The sequence below is a fragment of the Juglans regia genome, chromosome 3, assembly GCF_001411555.2.
Source record: "Juglans regia cultivar Chandler chromosome 3, Walnut 2.0, whole genome shotgun sequence".
Lineage (NCBI taxonomy): Eukaryota > Viridiplantae > Streptophyta > Magnoliopsida > Fagales > Juglandaceae > Juglans > Juglans regia.
This window is the reverse complement of record NC_049903.1, coordinates 17,323,083-17,344,411: the sequence shown is the minus strand read 5'-3', so window position 1 is coordinate 17,344,411 and position 21,329 is coordinate 17,323,083. Positions and strand designations below refer to the sequence as shown.

Genomic DNA, 21,329 nt, shown 5'->3' with positions numbered 1-21,329 from the left:
GAGAAACAAAGTGCCTCTCAGTGTTTCTTTTTTTCGTTGGTTGGCGTCTCTTCAAAAAATTCAGACTATAGATAATTTTAGAAAGCCTAGCCTAATTATTTTGGATTGGTGTTTCATGTGTAAAAGAAATGGAGAATTTGTGGATTATCTGCTCCATTGCGAACTGGCAAAGGTTCTTTGGGACGAGATTTTTAATAGGATTGGTATTGCCCAAGTGATGCCTAGGAGGGTGGTGGATCTATTGGCTTGTTGGAGAGGAACTGGGTAATTGCCAAATTGCAGCCATTTGGAAGATGGTTCCCCTATGTCTTATATGGTGTATTTGGAATGAGAGCAACGACCGCTGTTTAGAAAATAGGGGACACTCATTGGGATTAGAGATTTTTTCTTTCATACATTATTACTTTATGCATCGGCTATTGTATTAAGTGGGTCTTGTTTTCATGATTTTTATGTTGTTTTTCTAGTTCTTAGCTTGTAATTAGATGTTTTCTCTCGTACACTCCTTGTATACTTGGGTTATGCCTAATTACATGGTTTAATAAATTTCATTTTACCTATAAAAAAAAAGATTCCATCCACAGCTCATTCAAGAAAGAGAATAGAGGGAGAAGATCAATGAAAAAAGAAAGACTAGCTAGTGAAGCTGGAGGGGTCTACAACAACCAAAACTTATCGAATGAAATTTCCAATTGCAGCAGACTTGGACTAAGCCATTGCAGTGAAGAATTTAGGCCTAGGGAGCCCCCATTTCATTTGAAAGGAGCGCTACAAAGCAGCCTATAAGAGCTGTAATCAAGTGAGGTAAGTGCATTGTAAAGAAGGGTTGAACCTTATGGAACTATTAGCAGCTGGAGGGCATGATAGGCCAAAAAACTAGTCAAGGCAGGAAGATAGTGTAAGATAGATATAGGTGTTATTCATTGGATGGAATGAACTTCCTAAAAAAAAAAGCTGTCTTGAAGATCAATATTGTAGAATGCTAAAAGCGTTCCACAATATTTGCTTAAGTGGGATAAGATTTGCACTCCTCTTTCATTGGGTGGTATGGGGATTAAAAAGCTGAAAACTTTCAATAAGGCACTTTTAGGGAAATGGTTGTGGAGGTATCATCAAGAAGGGGATGCTTTTGGAGGCTTGTTATTGATGCCAAATATGGGAGTACTTGGGGCAGTTGGTGCTCCAATGAAGTAAGAGGGGCATATGGTGTGGGAGTGTGGAAATTTTGTCGAAATGAATTGGAGTTCTTCAAAAATTTCAGATTTGAGGTGGGTATAGGGGAAACTGGATCAGTTTTTGGCATGACTTGTGGTGTGGGGACGAGGCCTTGAAAAAAGTTCTCCCCTCTCTTCAGAATTGCTTTGAATAAAGCTGCCTCCATGGCTGATTACATGGATAATTCTGCTGGATTTATTCAGTGGTCAATAAGCTTTATTAGAGATGTCAAAGATTGGGAAGTGGGGGACATTACTGATTTTTACAGCTTGCTTTATGCTTTAAACATAAATTCTGGAGGGGAGGATAGATTGCTTTGGAATCAGCTTGGTGATAAGAAATTCTTGGTTAGATCTTTATACAAGGCCTTGGCATCACATTCTTCCATTGATTTTTTTCCTTGGAAAAATATTTGGAGATGCAAGGTGGCTTTCTTTGGGTGGTTGGCTTCTCATGGAAAAATTCTTACCATTGATAAGTCAAGAAAACATGGTATTGTGTAATGAATTGGTGCTTTATGTGCAAAAGATGGGGCGAATTGGTAGATCATCTTCTTCTTCGTTGTGATCTGTCAAAGGCTTTGTGGGACGAGGTATTTGCTAAGTCAGGAATTGCTTGGGTGATTCCCAAGAGGGTGGTGAACCTCATTGCATGTTGGAGAGGGCTCCTAGGAAATCGTCAAATAACAACCGTTTGGAAGATGGTTCCTCTTTGTCTTATGTGGTGTATTTGTAATGAGAGGAATGGACGTGTTTTGAGAATAGAGAACGATCGGTGGAAGGGATTAGAGCTTTCTTTTTTCATACTTTGTTGCTTTGGGCTTCGGTCATTGTATTGGATGGGAATAGTCTTAATGACTTTTATAATGTTTTTCAAGGTTAGCTTGTAATTAGGTGTCTCTCTATGTACACTTCCTGTGTATTTGGGTTATGCCTAATTATGTTTATTAATAAATTTCTTATTTATAAAAAAAAATATTGTGGAATGCTAAAAGGATAGCAACGGTGTATAGTGGTTGTTTTGGAGGCCACATATGTTGTACTGATATCGACACAAACAAGTCCTCTCGTTTCTGCAGTCTCAACAAGACTAGTAAAGGATGCAAGGGGTGCACATGGAGAATTCATTCCTAAGTCAACATCTATGGCTTTTTCCTGCAAGTATATAACAGAGTTCATCTCAAAGCTCTCTCTTCCAACTCAAAGGAACTTTCTAGCTAGTGACCTTGTTGAGGACCCTTACAACCAAGCATCCATCAATGGAGGTCGAATTCTGGAAGCAACAACCTGCTTCTCAACAAAGACGGTTCCACTCCCAAACCTACGAGCAATATCAAGTTCGTTTCTTCTTACTTGGTCTTTCCACTCTATTTTGACCACCTTATACCAAATCAGTCTTTTATGCTTTAATAAATCGTTCGCTAATCAGTAGTTCTAGCAGACTTGGACTAAGCCATTGTAGTGAAGAATTCAGAACTAAGGAGCCCAACCATTTCATTTGAAAGGAACGCTATAAAGCAGCCGATAAGAGCTGTAAATGAGTGAGATAAGCACATTGTAAAGAAGGGCCAAGCCCATTACTTATGGAACTACTAGTAGCTGGAGGGCAAGATAGACCAAAAAGCCAATCAAGGCAGGAAGATGGTGTAAGATAGATATAGGTGTTATTCATTAGACGGGACAAACTAACTTCCTAAAACAGAAAGCTGACTATAAGATCAATATTGTGGAATGCAAAAAGGATAGTCTAGAATGAGAGAGTAATTTGTAAGAATGATTCTCATTAAAATTCGTAATATAGGTACAAGGCAGTATATATAAGATTACAGCTGAAGGAAAAAAAGGAAAGAATAAATTAAATGCTAACTTCTAAGGAAACTAAATCTCCTAGAATATTCACACATTTACAGCCAATATATCCTAGAATACAGCATAGTTGACTAGGCAAATTTTGGAAACTTTCCAACACTCCCCCTCAAGCTGGTTTGAAGATGTCTTCCATAGCTAGCTTGCTGATTAAGTTTTCAAATTGTTCCTTCGGCAATCCCTTTGTAAGTAGGTCTGCTACTTGCTTAGCTGTAGAAATATAGGATAAACAAATTACTCCACTATCTATTTTTTCCTTGATAAAATGCTTGTCCACCTCCACATGTTTTGTTCTGTCATGAAGAACTAGATTGTGAGCAATAGCTATTGCAGCTTTATTATCACAATACGATTTCATTGGTAATGAACTAGTAACTTTTAACTCTTCCAGCAATCTTTTAATTCACAGTGCTTCACAAATTCCATGAGCAACAACCCTAAAATCAGCCTCTGCACTACTCCTCGCCACCACATTCTATTTCTTGCTGCGCCATGTTACTAAATTTCCTCCAACAAATGTGCAATAGCCAGAAGTTGATCTTCTATCAGTGACACTTCCAACCCAATCTGCATCAGTGTATATTTCAACTTGTAAACTCCCATGACCTCCAAACAATAACCCTTTACCTGGAGTCCCCTTTAGGTACCTTAGGATTTTGTATACAACATCAAAATGTTCAGGTCCTGGTAAGTGCACAAACTAGCTTACCACGCTTGTTGCAAAGGCTATGTCAGGCCGTGTGTAAGAGAGATACAGGAGTTTCCCTACCAATCTTTGGTATTGTTCTCTATTGATTACTTCTTCAGATTTAGCTAGTTGGAGTCTTAGATTCGGCTCTATAGGTGTTTCTGCAGCTTTACACCCTAATAAACATGTTTCTCCAAGTAAATCAAGAACATATTTTTGTTGGGAAACAAATATACCTTTCTGTGACCTTACAAACTCCATGCCAAGAAAATATTTCAAGTTACTTGAGTCTTTGATTTCAAACTCCTTAGCAAGAATCTTCTTTAATCTACAAATTTCATTGTTGTCATCCCCTGTCAGGATAATATCATCAACATAGACAATTAAGTATAGCTACTTTGCCTCCACTAGTGTGTCTATTGAACATAGTGTGGTCAGCATGACCTTGGCAGTAGCCGTGACTCTTTATCATCTTCCAAAGTGTTCAAACCAAACTCTAGAAGATTGCTTGAGTCCATACAAAGACTTCCTCAATCTGCACACCTTCCCCTTGCCTTCTTTGCCTTCAGATCTTGGTGGTAGATCCATAAAACTTCCTCCTCTAGATCTTCATTTAAGAAGGCATTCTTCATATCTAATTGATACAAGGGCCAGTTGTACTGGACTACTAGGGATAGTAACACACGGATTGAGTTCATCTTGGCTACAAGAGAAAAAGTTTCCTAATACTCAATTACATATGTTTGAGTGAATCCCTTCGCCACAAGTCTTACTTTGTACCTCTCTACACTACCATTAGCCTTGAATTTGACTGTAAATACCCATTTACAGCCCATAGTCTTCTTCCCCTCTGGTAGATCACCAATTTCCCAAGTGCCATTAGCAATTAGTGCATTCATCTCTTCTTGAACAGCCTTCATCTCTTCTTGAACAGCCAATCTCCATTCCGGGTGATCCAAGGCTTCCTGAATGGTTCTTGGAATAAATAAATGAGAAATATTGGATGTAAAGGCCTTATGAGTATCAAAGAGTCTGTGATAGGATAGATGTTTGGCAATAGGATGTATGGTACAGGTTCTAACTCCTTTCCTAAGGGCTATAGGTAAGTCTAGATCAGCAGAATTGTCTTTCAAAGTAGCAAGAGTGGAAGAGTTACCTGGTGTATTGGAAGGGCCAACTTGTAAAGGTGATGATGATTGCCTTTTCTCCGGATTGGAAGAAGGATTTCTATTATTCTGAAGATCTCTTCTTCTGGTATAAACACAAAGTTCAGATGAGGTAATATCTGGTAGTATTTCTCCCCCTGGTTGTGAATCACTTATGCCTTGTACAAGTAGATTCGGAATTCCATTATTTTGACTAGATAAATTTTCTGTTTCCTAGCCTTTTAAAGGAGTATGGATGTTCATGTCTATGTCAATGTCAATGAAAACATTAGGAAAAAGATTAGAAGTTGCCAGAACTCATCTTCACTTTTCTCTTTCTACCCCTGAAGATAGTTTTGGCTAAAGTAAGGCTGTTTTTAAGGAAAAAGACATCCATACTAATGTGAGTTTTAACACGGCAGTTAAAATCCCGTGAGAGTTTACTAACAAACAACAAATTACAAGCAAGTTTAGGAACATGAATGACAGATTTTAGTTCAATTTTGTCAGAGATTTGGACAAAACCTGTTCCTGCAATGGATGAAAAAGTTCCATTTGCAATTCTGACTTTTTTATTACCAGGATAAGGGTAATAAGATTAAAAAAATTGTGAAGTACTAGTTATATGGTCGGATGCACCAGAAACAATAATCCATGGTGCAAGAGTTAAGCCACAAGAGTAGGTACTAGGGGCATCACCTGTTTTGGGCCAAGGAACCAGTAGTAGGACCGGATGTAGGAGTGGATTTCAGCAATTCAAGAAGATGATCCACCTGCTCAGTACTTAGGAAATTAGCCTTTGCTTCATTGGCTCTAGGGGCTATATAGTTGCTACCAGAGGTTCCAGATTTGTTGCTCTTCCAGTTTGCAGGCTTTCCATGGAGTTTCCAGCAAGTCTCTCTAGTGTGAAGTGGTTTATTGCAATAACCACACCATATCCGAGGCTTATCCTCAAACCTCCTTTGGTTAGAATAGGACCGCTGTGCAGAAATATTGGCAGTGGACAGATCTGTGTTAGTAGCACAATAAGGAGCAGGGTTGGCAGCAACTAATGTAGAGTTCACCACAGTTTCATCCTCCATTTTTTTTATCATGACATTCTAATGACAATCTTCTCTTCGCACCTCAGAAAATACCTCTCCAAGTGGAGTTAATGGTTGTCTCCCTAGAATCCTTCCCCTAACTTCATCAAATTCATCATTAAGTCCAGCCAAGAATTTAAAAATTCTGGCATTCTCCACCATCTTCTTATTACGATTGCAATCATCAGAATTTTTCCATTCATAATCATTGAACAAGTCTAAATCCTGCAAAAGTCCCTTAAGAACATTGAAATACCTGGTCATAATGCCTTCTCTTTCGTGAGTATTGCTGACTTTCTGCTACAATTCATATATTTGAGAGTAATTGCCAAGGTCAGAATACATTTGACTAACACTGTCCCAGAGCTCCTTTGTAGTCGAATAGCACATGTTGCTGGCACTAATTTCTTCATCCATAGCATTCACAAGCCACGCCATCACCATGGAATTTTCTGCATCCCATACAGCATAGGATGGGTCTGCTTTCTCGGTCTCCTTGGTTTCACCAGTCAAGTACTCTATTTTCCCTCTCCCTCGAATATACATCCTGACTGATCGTGAACATCGTAGGAAGTTAGCCTCATTCAGTTGTATGTTTGTGATTTGGACAGAGTAGGGTTCAGAATGGGTAGGTTTTGGTTCTAGTTTGTTTTTGGATTTGGCCTCGTTCGAAGTATCAGCCACGGTAAAAGGCTTGACAGCAACAGAAGAGAAAGGCAAAGATGAAGAAGGAAAAAAACCCCAAGGTATTAGGGGCTGATTTGAGCTGCCAGAGGGAATAGGGTTGTTAGATGAATTGGAAAAGGAACCTTGCTCTTGATACCATCTAGAAGGAGAGAGTAATTTGTAGGAATGATTCTCATCTCATTAAAATTCGTAATATAGGTAAAATGCAGTATATATAAGATTACAGTTGAAGAAAAAAGGGAAAGAATAAAGTAGGAAATAATAAATTAAATGCTAACTTCTAAGGAAACTAAATCTCCTAGAATATTCACACATTTATAGCCAATATCTCCTAGAATACAGCAGAGTTGACTAGGCAAATTTTGGAAACTTTCCAACAGATAGCAAAGGTGTGTAGTGGTTGTTTTGGAGGCCACATATGTTGTACTGATATCGACACAAACAAGTCCTCTCATTTCAGCAGTCTCAACAAGAGTAGCAAACGATGCAGGGGGTGCACATGGAGAATTCATATACTTGCAGGGGGTGCAAGTATATAACTGAGTTAATCTCGAAGCTCTCTCTCCCATCTCAAAGGAACTTTCTAGCTAGTGACCCTGTTGAGGACCCTTACGACCAAGCACCCATCAATGCAAATCGAATTCTGGAAGCAACAACCTGCTTCTCAACAAAGACAGTTCCACTCCCAACCCTACGAGCAATATCAAGTTTGTTTCTTCTTACTTGGTCTTCCAGCTCTATTTCGACCACCTTATACCAAATCAGTCTTTTATGGTTTAATAAATCGATCGCTAATCCGTAGTTCTAGTATTGTTTTGAAAGTCCCACTCTGCCGCTAATCTTACGAGTGCCCAGCTTAGTGAAACTTTTCTCATAGACCCAAGTCACCTAGCATTGCATATGCGTAAAAATACACACCGGGATGCACTTGCTTAGCACAACACCTCCTCAAGATATGGTGTGATAGTGCAAAGAGGGGTCAAGATGAATAATGTCTCTGCCCTGCCAAAAACTAACTGTTGACGGCTGTATTTTGACAAAAGGAACCTTGAAGAAATTCGTTTCCAGGGCCAAGCTTCATTAGAAGTCCTAATAAACCGAGAATTTCTTACCAAGCTGCAGCATCACTATTGCATTAGCAATATGTACTCCACATCCCCATGCTTCAGAGGATAATGTATACAAAGTGATCATTTTTACTGAAAATGTGAAATTAGAACATTAATGTGATCTCAGATTATCTACAATACCTTTACAATCCCTACTAAGACAAAGTTAAAATTCAGCTCAATATACATAGAAAACTGTGTACAGAGTCATTCTGGTTTCCGTCCAAGTATACATAGTGATGTATATAAAAAGTGATTCTCCCATGAAGAAAGCTTAAAGCAAAGGATAACCAATCTGTGCTAGCCATTGTGTAAAACTTACGAAAATTGTTCCATGAATGGAGTTCTACTAAGTACTCAGCATTCCCAATGTATAGTTTTGCATTCCTAGTTATGAAACAGTGTTCCATGAATAGAATTTGACTTACTACTCAGAGTTCCCAAGGTATCGTTTTGCATCCGTTTTCCTTTCTTTTCTTTCTTTTTACCCCTCCTAAAAATGTTTATATGAGATTTTTTTTCCAAAAGTTTTCCACAGGATTCGAATATGATGTGTGTGTGTGTGCGTGCGTGCGCGTACATATATTGTATCTGCAATGTACTTTGATCTGAAAGGCAAGTCCTTACGCAGTATAAGCAAGTTTTACTACCAAAACAAGATCGCTATTGACAATGCCTGATAACAACCAAATTACATTTAATTGTAGAGAATGCTCTGAATTCTTACAGCACTGTCAACTCCATAAGGTTTCCAAGCTCCATTGGGATAGTCCCATAAAATGTATTATGGGCAATTGACCTAACAGATAGAACAAAAAAAAACAGGAATCAGAATTAGAGCTAACCAGGAGACCTTATATTTCAGGTAACAACCATGATGTTGACTATTTCAACAGTTACAGATTGGTGCCCTATGCGAAACCATGAAAATTCACTATGTCAACTTTTTTGTACAAGGTACTCCATCGCAAACCATTTGAGGAATGGCACCGTGAATGATGATATAAACCTAAATTTAAACGCAACAATATATAAGATTTGATTGGATGAGTGGTCAAAAACATACTAGTTTTCAAAATAGACAGCATATTTTTGTAAAATCATTTGTAGAGTAGTTTTTTATTAGTAATGCAATTTTATTGAATGTGCAGATGGACACAACCCTATTACATAGGAAATATATAAAAGGATACAGACAACTAGGAAAAAATAAAAAACAGCAAAAGCTTTTTAAAAATCTAGAAAGCTAAAACGTTGGGAACTATAGTGAGAAGCCATCCAAACAATAGAGGGTGCTGAACATTGTGGCTTTTTGTTCTTTCACCATTCTATCATGGTCTCCAAAACTTTGGCCAATGTGTTTTCACCAAATGCACCACATTAAGCACAAAGGGGCTGTCTGTCAAACTTCTGAATTTTTACAATTTCCACAAGGACTTTGCACCATGCCAACCACTCTACCACCCACTAGAACATGACCCAATCAATCACGGACAAACTAACATTGCAGCCCATAATTCTCCAACCAATTCACAATGTAACAAAAGGTGATTGATTCTTTCCCCATTCTACTTGCACATTGGGCACCATTCTTTTATTAAAATGTGCCTCTTTCTTAAATTGTCCAAAGAGACAATCTTTCCTAAGGTGGCCGCCAAAAACAAATCTACCCTCGAAAGCATCTTGTATCTCCAACCTCTAACTGGTGGGATGGGTGCATTAAAGAAGTATTTAACCTCAGATCCACCTTTTGGAGGGGATCCAATATATTTGATCTTCACTGCCTCTTTTCCACCTAAAGGAAAACTTGTTAAAGAACAATTCCATGCCCCAATCATGGGCTGATCTAATAACGTTAACATTCCAGTGGAGCACATTATGAAAAATCTCCATGTGTTCTGCAATAATTGGGATAGACTGAACAATTAAGGGAAGATAGTCCTCAAAGGATGGTCCCTAACCAAAATTTGATTTTAGAACAATCACCCACCTGATATCTAACAAAACAAGAGAAGTTCCCCCACCCTCTCCTAATGTTTTTCCACACACCAACCCCATAAGGCCCACCGAATATAATATGAACACCATATACTCCACATGGTCACTGTTGCATAACATATAACCAATTCCCTAGTGAAGCTTTATTCAGTAAAAGCAAACTTCTGATCCTCAGAACTGCCTCACAAAGCTAGAGTTGCAGACCTTTGATCGCTTGAATGGGTGGAACTTGAACTCATCGCTAACTCCTCCCCATAAGAAATCCCACTTTGATCTCATTTGGTTACGCAGATGAGATGAAATGTTTTGTTGAAAATTGAATAAAATATTGTTATAATATTATTTTTATTTTAGAATTTGAAAAAGTTGAATTTTTTATTATATTTTGTATGGGAGTTTGGGAAAGTTGTAATGATTATATAAGATGAGATGAGATGAGATAGTTTGGTTTTGTGTAAACCAACCCAGCCATTAAGCTTCTCAAGTGGACAACTGGGTATAAGTTTAGAGAAAAATCCCTACAAACCTCAATCAGCCAAAGGGGGAGAAAGGGAAAAGAGAAAAATGAAGAAAGAAAAACTCAGCAATCCTTAGATCATTTTTATCTACTAATGTACTTTAGATATATGAGAAGAAACATAGTATATAAATCAAATAGACTCAAAAGATGCAACCACATCCTGTATATGATAGTTAATGCCAACATTATTGGGTAACCTCTGTGATGGCTTTTGCAGTTCCATTGTTTCATTTTGATCATTTCTTCAGTTACCTTACTGTTTTCTCTAGTCTTTTTGAAACTAGATAGAAATTTTCTTTTTGTAAGTAAATGTTTCCACTGAAGAAACAGCAATCTTATGAGAAAGATATAATAACTATATTAATGTGATGACTAGCTGCGTGATTAAGCAGCAACACAAACTAAATTAGTAATTTCTGCTGAACACAATTCAATTATCAAGCACAGAAAAACTTCCAATCGCAAATGATAGCTTTTTCTGGACTTACAGAAGCTGCAATTTAGATAAGTTTCCAATAAATGCTGGCAAGGTACCCGTGAAGAAATTTTGATCAATCTTCCTATAATTCCAAAGAAGAAACAATATTATCACCGGCTCTAGTTCTTGTATCATGAAAAGATAATGTGTAGTTAAAAAAATGTAAAAAGACGAAGTTAATTTTCAGAAAATAAAGGCCAAGAGGAGGTACTGAGTAATCCATACAAAAAGGTCAGATATTTCAAAGCCACAATATCTTCTGGAATAACTCCACGTTTGTCCCGAGCAAAAACTCTACTGGAAAAAGCAAACAAACAAACAGTTAGTATGCAATGAGTAATGGAGATGTTTCGATCACCGTGCGTGCAAATGTTATACTGAAAATTACAATGTTGACATACATCTAGCATATTTATCAAACCAACAGATTCTAGCCTGGATTAGATTAGAACGGAAGTAAATCCATTTCTTGATATGGATTGGGCTGTGAAGATGGTTGAGGAAATCTCAAAGCTCTGGTTTGGTCTTGACTCTTGAGCAGACGGAAAAGATACTTTACTAAGAGCATTAGCAAATTTATTTAGTCACTTTTCAACTAATACTAAATAATAAACTCTCTAAATCTATTATTATCTATTAAAATATTAATTTTAATATTTTTATTTATTTTAATTCTAATTATAATTTAAATATTTATTCATTATTAAAAAAACATATTAATTTTCTAATGTTCATATTATTCCTAACAGATATAATTTTCTAATGATTTTATTTTTACAACTGTCATATTCTTTCAACTAATATATTTTTTAACAGTCATATATTCACAATAGATATATTTTTTCTACAATATTTTTGTATAGGAGGAACAGCAGGCAACGGGAAGAGAATTGTTTATGATGAAAATAATATTTAGTTAGCCCAAGGGATTGGCCAGATTTGGCCAGTGAATAAATTTTGAGCTAAAGTTACTATTTATTTATTGAGTCCATTATGATGAATTTTTGTGCAATCAAGCTAAATTTTAACTAAGTTGAACGTTATAAAATTAATGTGTATTTTTTAAATATTTAAATTAAATTAGAATTAAAATAAATAAAAATATCAAAATTAATATTTTAATAAAATAGAGATAGATTTAAAGAATATATTATTTAGTATTGTTAAAAAGTTATTAACTAAATTTATAAAAATAAATTCTCTAATTAAATTTTGTTGTATTCACTATTAATGCTCTAAGAAGTGGACTTTGGGGGCCTTCGAAGACCAAGGCACCCAAAGAAGCAGGCCCCCAAAATCTACGCTCTATATTTTTTAAAATTTTTAAGTTTTTTTAAATCTTTTTGAGTTTATTTTTTTAAAATTATTTCAAATTTTTTATTCATTATTTATATAATAAATATTTGATAAAAAAATAATAATAATTAAAAAATATATAGAATATGAAGTGTGAGGAAGTTGTAAAGAGTTGTGAGGAAGAGTTTGGCTAGAAGTAGATGACACTTGTTTTGGTATGTTCATATTAGAAATCATTGAGACTTTGGCTTCTTTTGATCAATGGTCAGTGAACCACACAGGGAGGGACTGTAACAAGGCTGCTCATGTCTTAAGTAAAGATGCTTCAGGTGTCACTGATTTTAGGATTGATCTTGAGGAATTTACTCAATATATTCATCCTTTTTGTTAAAGCTATCAATAAAGTTTGATTTCTCTTCAAAAAAAAAAAAATGTATGTATATGTATATAATATGTATCATGCACACACTTCTAACCCAAACTAATCGTAACACTTCCATTAGTTTTGTTTAGTTTCTAACTAGTATATTAGAGATAGTATTGTTTCCGTTAGTCTCTGTTATGTTTCTGTTATTTCTGTTTTTAGTAAGTTACATTTTTAGTAACAAAGTTATGTTAGTTTTGTTACTTAGGTATTTAAAATATTTCTTTCCCGCCTATTATACATGGTATATAAAGCATTTCTGTTTTGATGTATAAAACAATAAGTTTGAAGTAATACAGGATTTCTATGTTCTGCATCTTTTTGGTACTTTCTTGATATCAATCTTAACATGGTATCAGTTTGAAAAACATATTCCTGTGCGCAATGACTAATTCTTCTTCAGTATCATCTTCTCCATCTTATCCTTCTTCTGATTCCTCCAGTCCTTATTATCTTCACCATGGAGATAGTTCAGGATCCATTCTTGTTACTCAAGTTCTCATTGGTGACAATTACCATACTTGGCGTAGATCCATGCTAATGACCCTCACTACCAAGAACAAAGTTGGTTTCATTGATGGCTCTATTGCGAAACCAGTAGTCACTTCTTCTCTTTTTCATAATTGGACCAGATGCAATAACATGATCTTGTCTTGGCTTCTTAATTCTCTTTCTAAAGAGATTGCTGCTAGTGTCATATATGTCGAATCTGCCAAGGAAGTTTGGTCTGATCTTCAAGAACGTCTCTCTCAAGGTAATAGTCCTCGGATCTTTCAACTGCAGAAGTCTATTGCTTCTCTTATGCAAAATGATCTTTCTGTTAGTGCATATTTCACTCAAATGAAAGGTTTATGGGATGAATTGATGAACTATAGACCCTTACCTATATGCTCATGTGGAGGTTTGCGTACACTGATGGCCATGCATCAGCAAGACTATGTTATGCAATTCTTGATGGCACTGAATGACTCATTCTCTCAAGTGTGTGGTCAGATCCTTTTGATTGATCCACTTCCTCCTATGAACAAGGTTTTCTCTCTTGTTCTTCAAGAAGAGCGTCAGAGAGACATTGGTTCACCTCTTGTTTCACGCATTCCCTCTGTTGCACTCTCATCAACAGCAAAACAAGCTCCTCAGATTAAACCTTCCACTCGCAAACATAGACCTATTTGCTCTCATTGCTCTATTCCTGGGCATACAATTGAAAAATGCTTCAAGTTACACGGATATCCTCCTGGATACCGCTCCAAAGGAAAATATTCCACTCCATCATCTTTAGTTCATCAAGTTGCTGGTGATTCTACTTCTTCATTTCCACTCACACCACAGCAATGCCAACAGCTTATAGCTCTTCTCAATTCTGAATCACATGTGTCTCAGACAGCCAATGTGATTTCTTCAGTTGACCATCTTTCGGGTAAATTTCTTCTGTTTTTTCCATTAAAACAACATTTCCTATGCACCTTACTTTAGATGATTGGAACATAGACACTGGTGCCACGGATCATATGGTCCATTCCACTTCCTTTTTCACTTCGTTTCATTCCACACATAACTCATTTGTCAAAATGACCAATGGCATTTCTGCACCAATTACACATATTGGATCCATTTATTTATCTCCACAGCTCATTTTGCATAATGTTCTGTGTGTACCTTCTTTTCAATTCAATCTTCTTTCTGTTAGCCAACTAACCAAATCAACATCTTGTTGCTTGATTTTTTCTGGTAATGTTTGCTATATACAGAACCTCACCCATTGGAGAATGATTGGGAAGGGTAAAGCCAAATGAGGATTATACATACTGCATAAATCAGATGATCATTTTACTCTTCCTTGTAATTCAAATTTCAATTCTGCTTTTGTTTCATACTCTAATCATTCTGAGTTTGATATTGGCATAAAAGGTTGGGTCATCCATCCTTTTGTTGAATAAAGCTGTTGTCTTCTATTGTACCTACTGCTTCCATAAATAATGACATTCCATGCTCAATTTGCCCACTTGCTAAACACAAGAGATTGCCATTTCCTTCTCACAGTGCACATATTTCTTCATGCCTTTTTCAACTTGTTCACTGTGATATATGGGGCCCATTTTAGTCTCAGTCATTGGACGGTTTTAAGTATTTCTTAACCATTGTAGATGACTTTTCTAGAAGTATTGATGAAGTAAAAATTTGACACTCGAGTGTTATTGCAGAATTTTATTAATATGGTTGCCAATCAATTTGATTATTCCATCAAAGCTATAAGAATAGACAATGGCATTGAATTTGCTATGCCTCATTTTTTTTTCTTCTAAAGGCATAGTTCACCAATTATCTTGTGTGGCCACCCCTCAACAAAATTCAGTAGTTGAGAGGAAGCACCAATATATTCTCAATGTTGCTCGTGCTCTCCTTTTTCAGTCAAATATCCCTTTATTTTTCTGGTCTGACTGCATTCTTACAGCAGTGTATCTCATTAATAGGATTCCTTCTCCTTTGCTAGCAAACAAAACATCATATGAATTACTTTTCAAAAAACCACCCTCATATTCTCACCTTAAAGTGTTTGGCTCTCTTTGTTATGCATCTACACTAGCTCATAATCAATCCAAATTTGCTCCTCAAGCTAGAAGGTGTATTTTCATTGGCTATCATCTTGCTATCAAAGGATACAAACGTTATGACCTTGATAGTCATACTGTTTTTGTATCTTACTGTTTTTGTATCTCGAGATGTTGTGTTTCATGAACACATCTTTCCTTTTAAGTCATTAAATCAAAATCTCAGTGCCTTTACCACAATTTTCTCATGTTTTTCCTACACCTATTCTTGATCAACATGTCTCTTTTCCATCCATTCCAGAAACTAATTCTACAGAAACTGCCCAATCAGAATCCACCCATTCAGAATCCACACCTATAATACCTATTCATACAGACTCCACTCATACAGAACCTGTTCCTAATCAATCCACACCTTTACAAGATCATTATCTTCCTAGAAGATCTTCTCGAGTACATAAACCACATGGTTATTTGCAAGATTTTCATTGCCATTTGGCATCCTCACAGGCTTGCTCTTCTTCATCTTCAACTGGGGATTCTGGTTCTTTATCAGGTAAGCAATATCCACTTTCTCATTTCATTGGTTATTCTCATTTGTCATCTAAACACAAAGCCTTCACCTTAGCTCTTTCAACTTTTGTTGAACCCAAGTTTTATCATCAAGCTGTCAAAATTCCTCATTGGAGAATTGCTATGGCTGAAGAAATTCATGCCTTAGAAAACAATAACACTTGGACATTAACTAATCTTCTCTATGGAAAGAGCCCAATTGGATGCAAATGGGTTTATAGAGTAAAACTAAAATCTAATGGGACATTCGAGAGGTATAAAGCAAGATTAGTTGCTAAGGGTTTTACACAACAAGAAGGAGTGGATTTCTTTGATACTTTTTGTCCAGTTGCCAAAATGGTCACTGTCAAGTGTCTTCTTTTCATAGCAGTTGCAAAAGGTTGGCATCTAATCCAATTGGATGTCAACAATGCCTTCCTTCATGGAGATTTGCTGGAAGAAGTTTACATGTCCTTGCCTCCTGGTTTTGGTGATCAGAGTGATACAAGAGTTTGTAGGTTGAACAAATCCTTGTATGGTTTAAAGCAAGTTTCAAGACAATGGTTTGCTAAGTTTTCTTCTACCATTCTTGATTTTAGTTTTAAACAATCCAAAACATATTACTCTCTTTTTACATGAATGCAAGGCACTAGTTTCATTGCTTTACTAGTATATGTGGATGACATCCTCATTGCTAGCAATGATATAGAAGTTGTCAATATTTTTAAAACCTTCCTTGATCAGAAATTCAAGCTTAAGGATCTTGGGTCTTTGAAGTACTTTTTGGGTCTGGAAGTTGCAAGGAATAGTTATGGTATCTCTTTGTCTCAAAGGAAATATGCCTTAAAGATTTTATCAGATACTGGATTCATGGGTTCTAAACCTGTTAAAACTCCCATGGAACAGCACCTCAAGCTTTCTCGAGTTGATGGTGCTCTTTTGGAAGATCCTAAGGCTTATAGGAGATTAGTGGGCAGACTTCTTTACCTTACTATCACACGGCCAGATATCACTTTTGCAGTCCACACCTTAAGTCAATTCATGGACTCTCCTCGACTGCCTCATCTTCATGCTCCTCAGAGAATTTTACAATACATTAAAGATTCTCCTAACAAAGGTTTATTTTTTCCTACTAGTTCCGATCTTCACTTGACTGCTTTTGCTGACTCTGATTGGGCTGGTTGTTAGGACACTCGAAGATCTACAACAGGTTTTTGTATTTTTCTTGACACATCTCTCATTTCATGGAAATCCAAGAAGCAATGCACAGTTTCCAGATCCTCAGATAAATCTGAATATCAAGCCATGGCTAACACAGTTTGTGAACTTGTGAGGTTACTTTCTTTGCTCCATGATTTACAAGTTCCTCACTCTCAAGTTGTTGCTCTCTATTGTGACAACAAGGCTGCCATTCATATTGCCACTAATCCTATGTTTCATGAAAGAACAAAGCACATAGAGATAGATTGTCACTTTATTCGTGACAAGGTCCAAGCAGCAGTTGTGAAGCTCTTTCATGTTTCCTCTCATCATCAATTGGCAGATTGTTTTACTAAACCATTAGGATTTCCTTTGTTTTCTAATCTTGTATCCAAGCTGGGCCTTATCAACATACATGCTCTAGCTTGAAGGGGGGTATTAGAGATAGTATTGTTTCTGTTAGTCTCTGTTATGTTTCTGTTATTTTTGTTTTTAGTAAGTTACATTTTTAGTAACAGAGTTATATTAGTTTTGTTACTTAGGTATTTAAAATATTTCTTTCCCGCCTATTATATATACATGGTATATAAAAGCATTTCTGCTTTGATGAATAAAACAATAAGTTTGAAGTAATACAGAATTTCTATGTTCTGCATCTTTTTGGTACTTTCTTGATATCAATCTTAACATAGTATGTACTAAATCATTGGAAAACTTAAAATCATAAAACTATAAACACATAAAATTAGAAAAGATAAAGTCTATCGGAAAATAAAATGTTTACAATTCTCACATTTTTTATAAGGAATATGTGAAAATTCTAATAGATTGGGTTGGAGTGATTTCCTTGAATCTATTTTAGAGAAGAACTTCATTCTAAGTTTTTACATACTTACTAAAATCAAACGTCCAGAGTATATAAATAATAAATCATAGATAGAGTGAACCGTTGAATTGAAAAAATCAGGTACTATTATATAGTTTTGTATCGACTAAGTTCAAAAGTTAAAGATAGGAGGACTCAGCATTAATTACAGTATTTTCACAAACATATCACAAATTATTTTTAGTAATAGCACGAAAACTTTACTAGATGTAATTTACAAATAATATTATAAACTAGATCACGTTAATCTAGGATTGACTGAACTATGTATGACTTGGTTTTAGAATTTTGAGACCGACCAACTTTTCACATCCAATGTATTATGCATAGGGGTGTAACCGGTCCGGTCCGGTTCGGTTTTGGATAAAATCTAGGACCGAACCGGTATGTACTAGTTTTATATTTTTCAAAACCGATTACGCACCGATTACCCTCCTAAACTGGTACTTCCAGTTTTACCGGTTTCCGGTCCAATCCGGTCCAGTTTTCCAGTTTTTTTAAAATGTAAATTTCATAATTTATCATTAAAAATTTGTTTGTAAAAAAAAAAAAAAATTGATTTAAGAAAAATTATTTTATACTTTTATTAATATATTAGACTATATAATAGTATTAATATTAGACTATTGGTATAGTTATAAGTTATATATTAGTATTAGTTATAAACTTTTAGTGATTTAGTATTAACATTTTATGTAATAATTTATAAATTATAATAAGAAATTATTTTATATATGAATATATATGTTATATATAAAATTTTACATAAAAATTTATAATTATACATTATATATCAAACTTATATATATTAATATTTAATATATATAAAATATTTTGTATAAAACTTATATATAAAAATATTATTTTTTATTTTTTTTAATCAACCGGTTCGGTCTGGTTCGGTTCAGTCCAAAAAATTTCGGAACTGGCCGATTTTTACATTTGAAAACCGGTTCCGGACTGAACCGGTTCAAAACCGGTCTGGTTCGGTCCAGTCCGGTCCGGTTTTCGAGTTTGAGTTTACACCCCTAATTATGTATGATCAATTTAGTTGATAAATCTACTAATTTATTTATCATAATCAATCTAGCTCGTTTGTCATTTGATAAAATACATTACGTGAGTTTTTCATTAAATATAAATAAAAAAATAAATAATTAGAAGAGAGATAGACGTACAGTCGAGTGATGTGGCAAGTTGAGCCACCGTCATAAGTACAATCGCAAAGGATGGATGGGTTATTACTAGAGTCTTCAAATATCGTTTCATCGAGGGCAGATCCGGTACATAGCTCTCCGCGGCTATTGTTCCATAATGTGTTAGCTTGCTCATCCCATTGTTGGAATATTGAGTTCAATGCCTTAGCTGTCTCGCATCATTCCAAAATTAACAAAAATTGCTTTAGAAAACACCATCCATATTTTTTAATTGCAATCCAAATACCGTAGAAGCTAACTAGCTAAGTACGTGAGTTAACTTACATTTTAACACTAGAATCATGTAAAGCTAATCAACTTATATTTTGATTGTATTTAAAACCTATCTAGATGCATTACTTCTACTATATATTACTACACAAGTAATTATTTATATAAGTATGGTACAATTCCTTTATTAAAAAAAAAAAAAATCTATTCATCATCTATTTTCTCATCATTCTCTCATTATCCCATAGCGTGACATTAGATAATAGGTTCACAAGTGAAATATAATAAATAGTCTCTAATCATATAATGACACATCATAGAATGATGAAAATTGAGATGATAAATAGCATTACTAAAAAAAATAAACCTTATTATAAAAGTGTAAAAAAAATAAAAAAATGATTAATATACAATAATTTTTATAACTTTTTATACAACTATATTTTAAATTAAGAGTATTTTTGTAAAGTAAATTATAAAAGTAACATTATTTTATATAAATATCCTAGTTTTAAAGCAAGGTTGTATAAAAAGTTATAAAAAAAATATTGTAAATGTATCGTTACTTTAAAAAAAAAAAAAATTACTTTTTCAAGCTAATAGGATTTAATTTTTTATAAAAAGCCTGCGTGTACACGTTCTAGACTTGTACTTAGTATCAGTATTCATGAGGTGTGTACAAGATAGTACTTCGTCCCCTTTGGGGATTATAGAGGGATCTCTTGTCAATTATGACACACCGGAAAACCACCCCTCAAGCATGCAATTTATATATCTTATTTATTATCACCTCCAGATTGTTTTTACCTTTCGTTTACTTAGAAATTTGTGAGAGATTTTACAAAAGAACAAAGACATGTGAACCAAGTCATGAGCCAGTAAAAAAGATACATGTTTGAAAAGTTTATAGCTCTCCTGAATAATTCGATCTAATTAAAGCATGTACGATGATGACCATGATCAAGATGTTAACAACTCCAAGCAGAGAAACCTTTGCTGTAAATCATGAATTCTGGCGAGTAAACAAACAATAATAAGCATCTAATTATAGATTCTAGAGCGTTAACGAGAAAGGTAGGATATTGGTTCACCCGGCCCCCTCTTAGTTCTACTTGCATCCAACGTCATACCCACATGAGACGCAGAGGAGAGAGAGAGAGAGAGAGAGAGAGAGAGAGAACCTTCAGATGGGTCGGTGGTAGCATTCTGAGCGCTTGAAATCTGAAACGAGAAGAAGAAGAATAAGGAGCAGCAGAAGCAGAAGCAGAGAAAGTGATATGGAGTGGGTGCTGAATATTGCTTCACTCTCGAACTCATCTTCGTCCCCCCGTACATGTGAAATGTCATGGGGTTCGTGAATGCAATATATATAAATAAGCAGAAGATACCAAGATAGAGAACTCAACAAAGTTCGGCTAAAATTTGGTTAGTGAATTTATTTTTATAAATTTAGGTAGTTACTTTTTGACAACATCAAATAAAGACTTTACAAATTTATTATTATTCTATTAAAATATTAATTTTGACATTTTTATTTATTTTAATTGTTATTGTAATTTGAATATTTATTCGTTATTAAAAAAGCACACATTAAATTTTCTAATGTTGATATTAAATTTTAAAAGAAAAAATTAGAATTAATTAATCATAATATTCCAGAATTAGAACTTGAAGCACTCAAGCAAGATAATGTCATGTCATTGAAATAATAATTGATGGAGATTGTCTGCCTTTTGTGGTTGTGTTTGAAATTTACATGGGCGCATCATGCTTTTGAGACAAAAAGGAATTTTCTATAGTTGTGAGTTCGCACAAAACTAATAGGGTGCGGTAGAGAGAATTTTTTATTCCAAATAATATTTGGCTAGCAACTTATGTGTATGCATGTATGAGCATTCAATGCATTGGCGTCAGGGGCGGAATTAGGATTTGGTGTTTGGGGGGTGATCGACAAAGTGTACTGTATGTGTCAGCATAAGTAATATGTACTCTTTACACGTAACTATATAAAAAAATAATCATACATCATAAAGTTATACAATTTTTCTCAATTTACTCATATTTTTTTAAGTTTTAAGAAAAATTTATAGATTAAGAATAAACTTGAAAAAGTATCTAATAATATAAAAGTTGTTAGATTTTTTATTTTATAATTGTATTACTATTAATAAGTGAACAAAAAAAATTCAAGTGAATAACTAAAAAATT

General features: G+C 35.0%; 1 protein-coding gene across 1 annotated transcript in view; it reads right to left on the bottom strand.

Annotated features, from left to right (window-relative positions):
- LOC109013811 (probable LRR receptor-like serine/threonine-protein kinase At1g56130) overlaps window positions 1-20,461 on the bottom strand; it is a 55,301-nt gene extending 34,840 nt beyond the window's left edge. The window contains exons 1-5 of the mRNA XM_018996023.2: window positions 20,303-20,461; window positions 18,873-19,059; window positions 11,013-11,084; window positions 10,798-10,869; window positions 8,519-8,590 (exon numbers count right to left, since the gene is read on the bottom strand). Of these exons, the coding sequence (XP_018851568.1) occupies window positions 8,519-8,590; window positions 10,798-10,869; window positions 11,013-11,084; window positions 18,873-19,059; window positions 20,303-20,456 (557 nt within the window). The 5' untranslated portion in view covers window positions 20,457-20,461. The remainder of the gene's footprint in view (window positions 1-8,518; window positions 8,591-10,797; window positions 10,870-11,012; window positions 11,085-18,872; window positions 19,060-20,302) is intronic.
- Window positions 20,462-21,329: the final 868 nt, after the last annotated feature.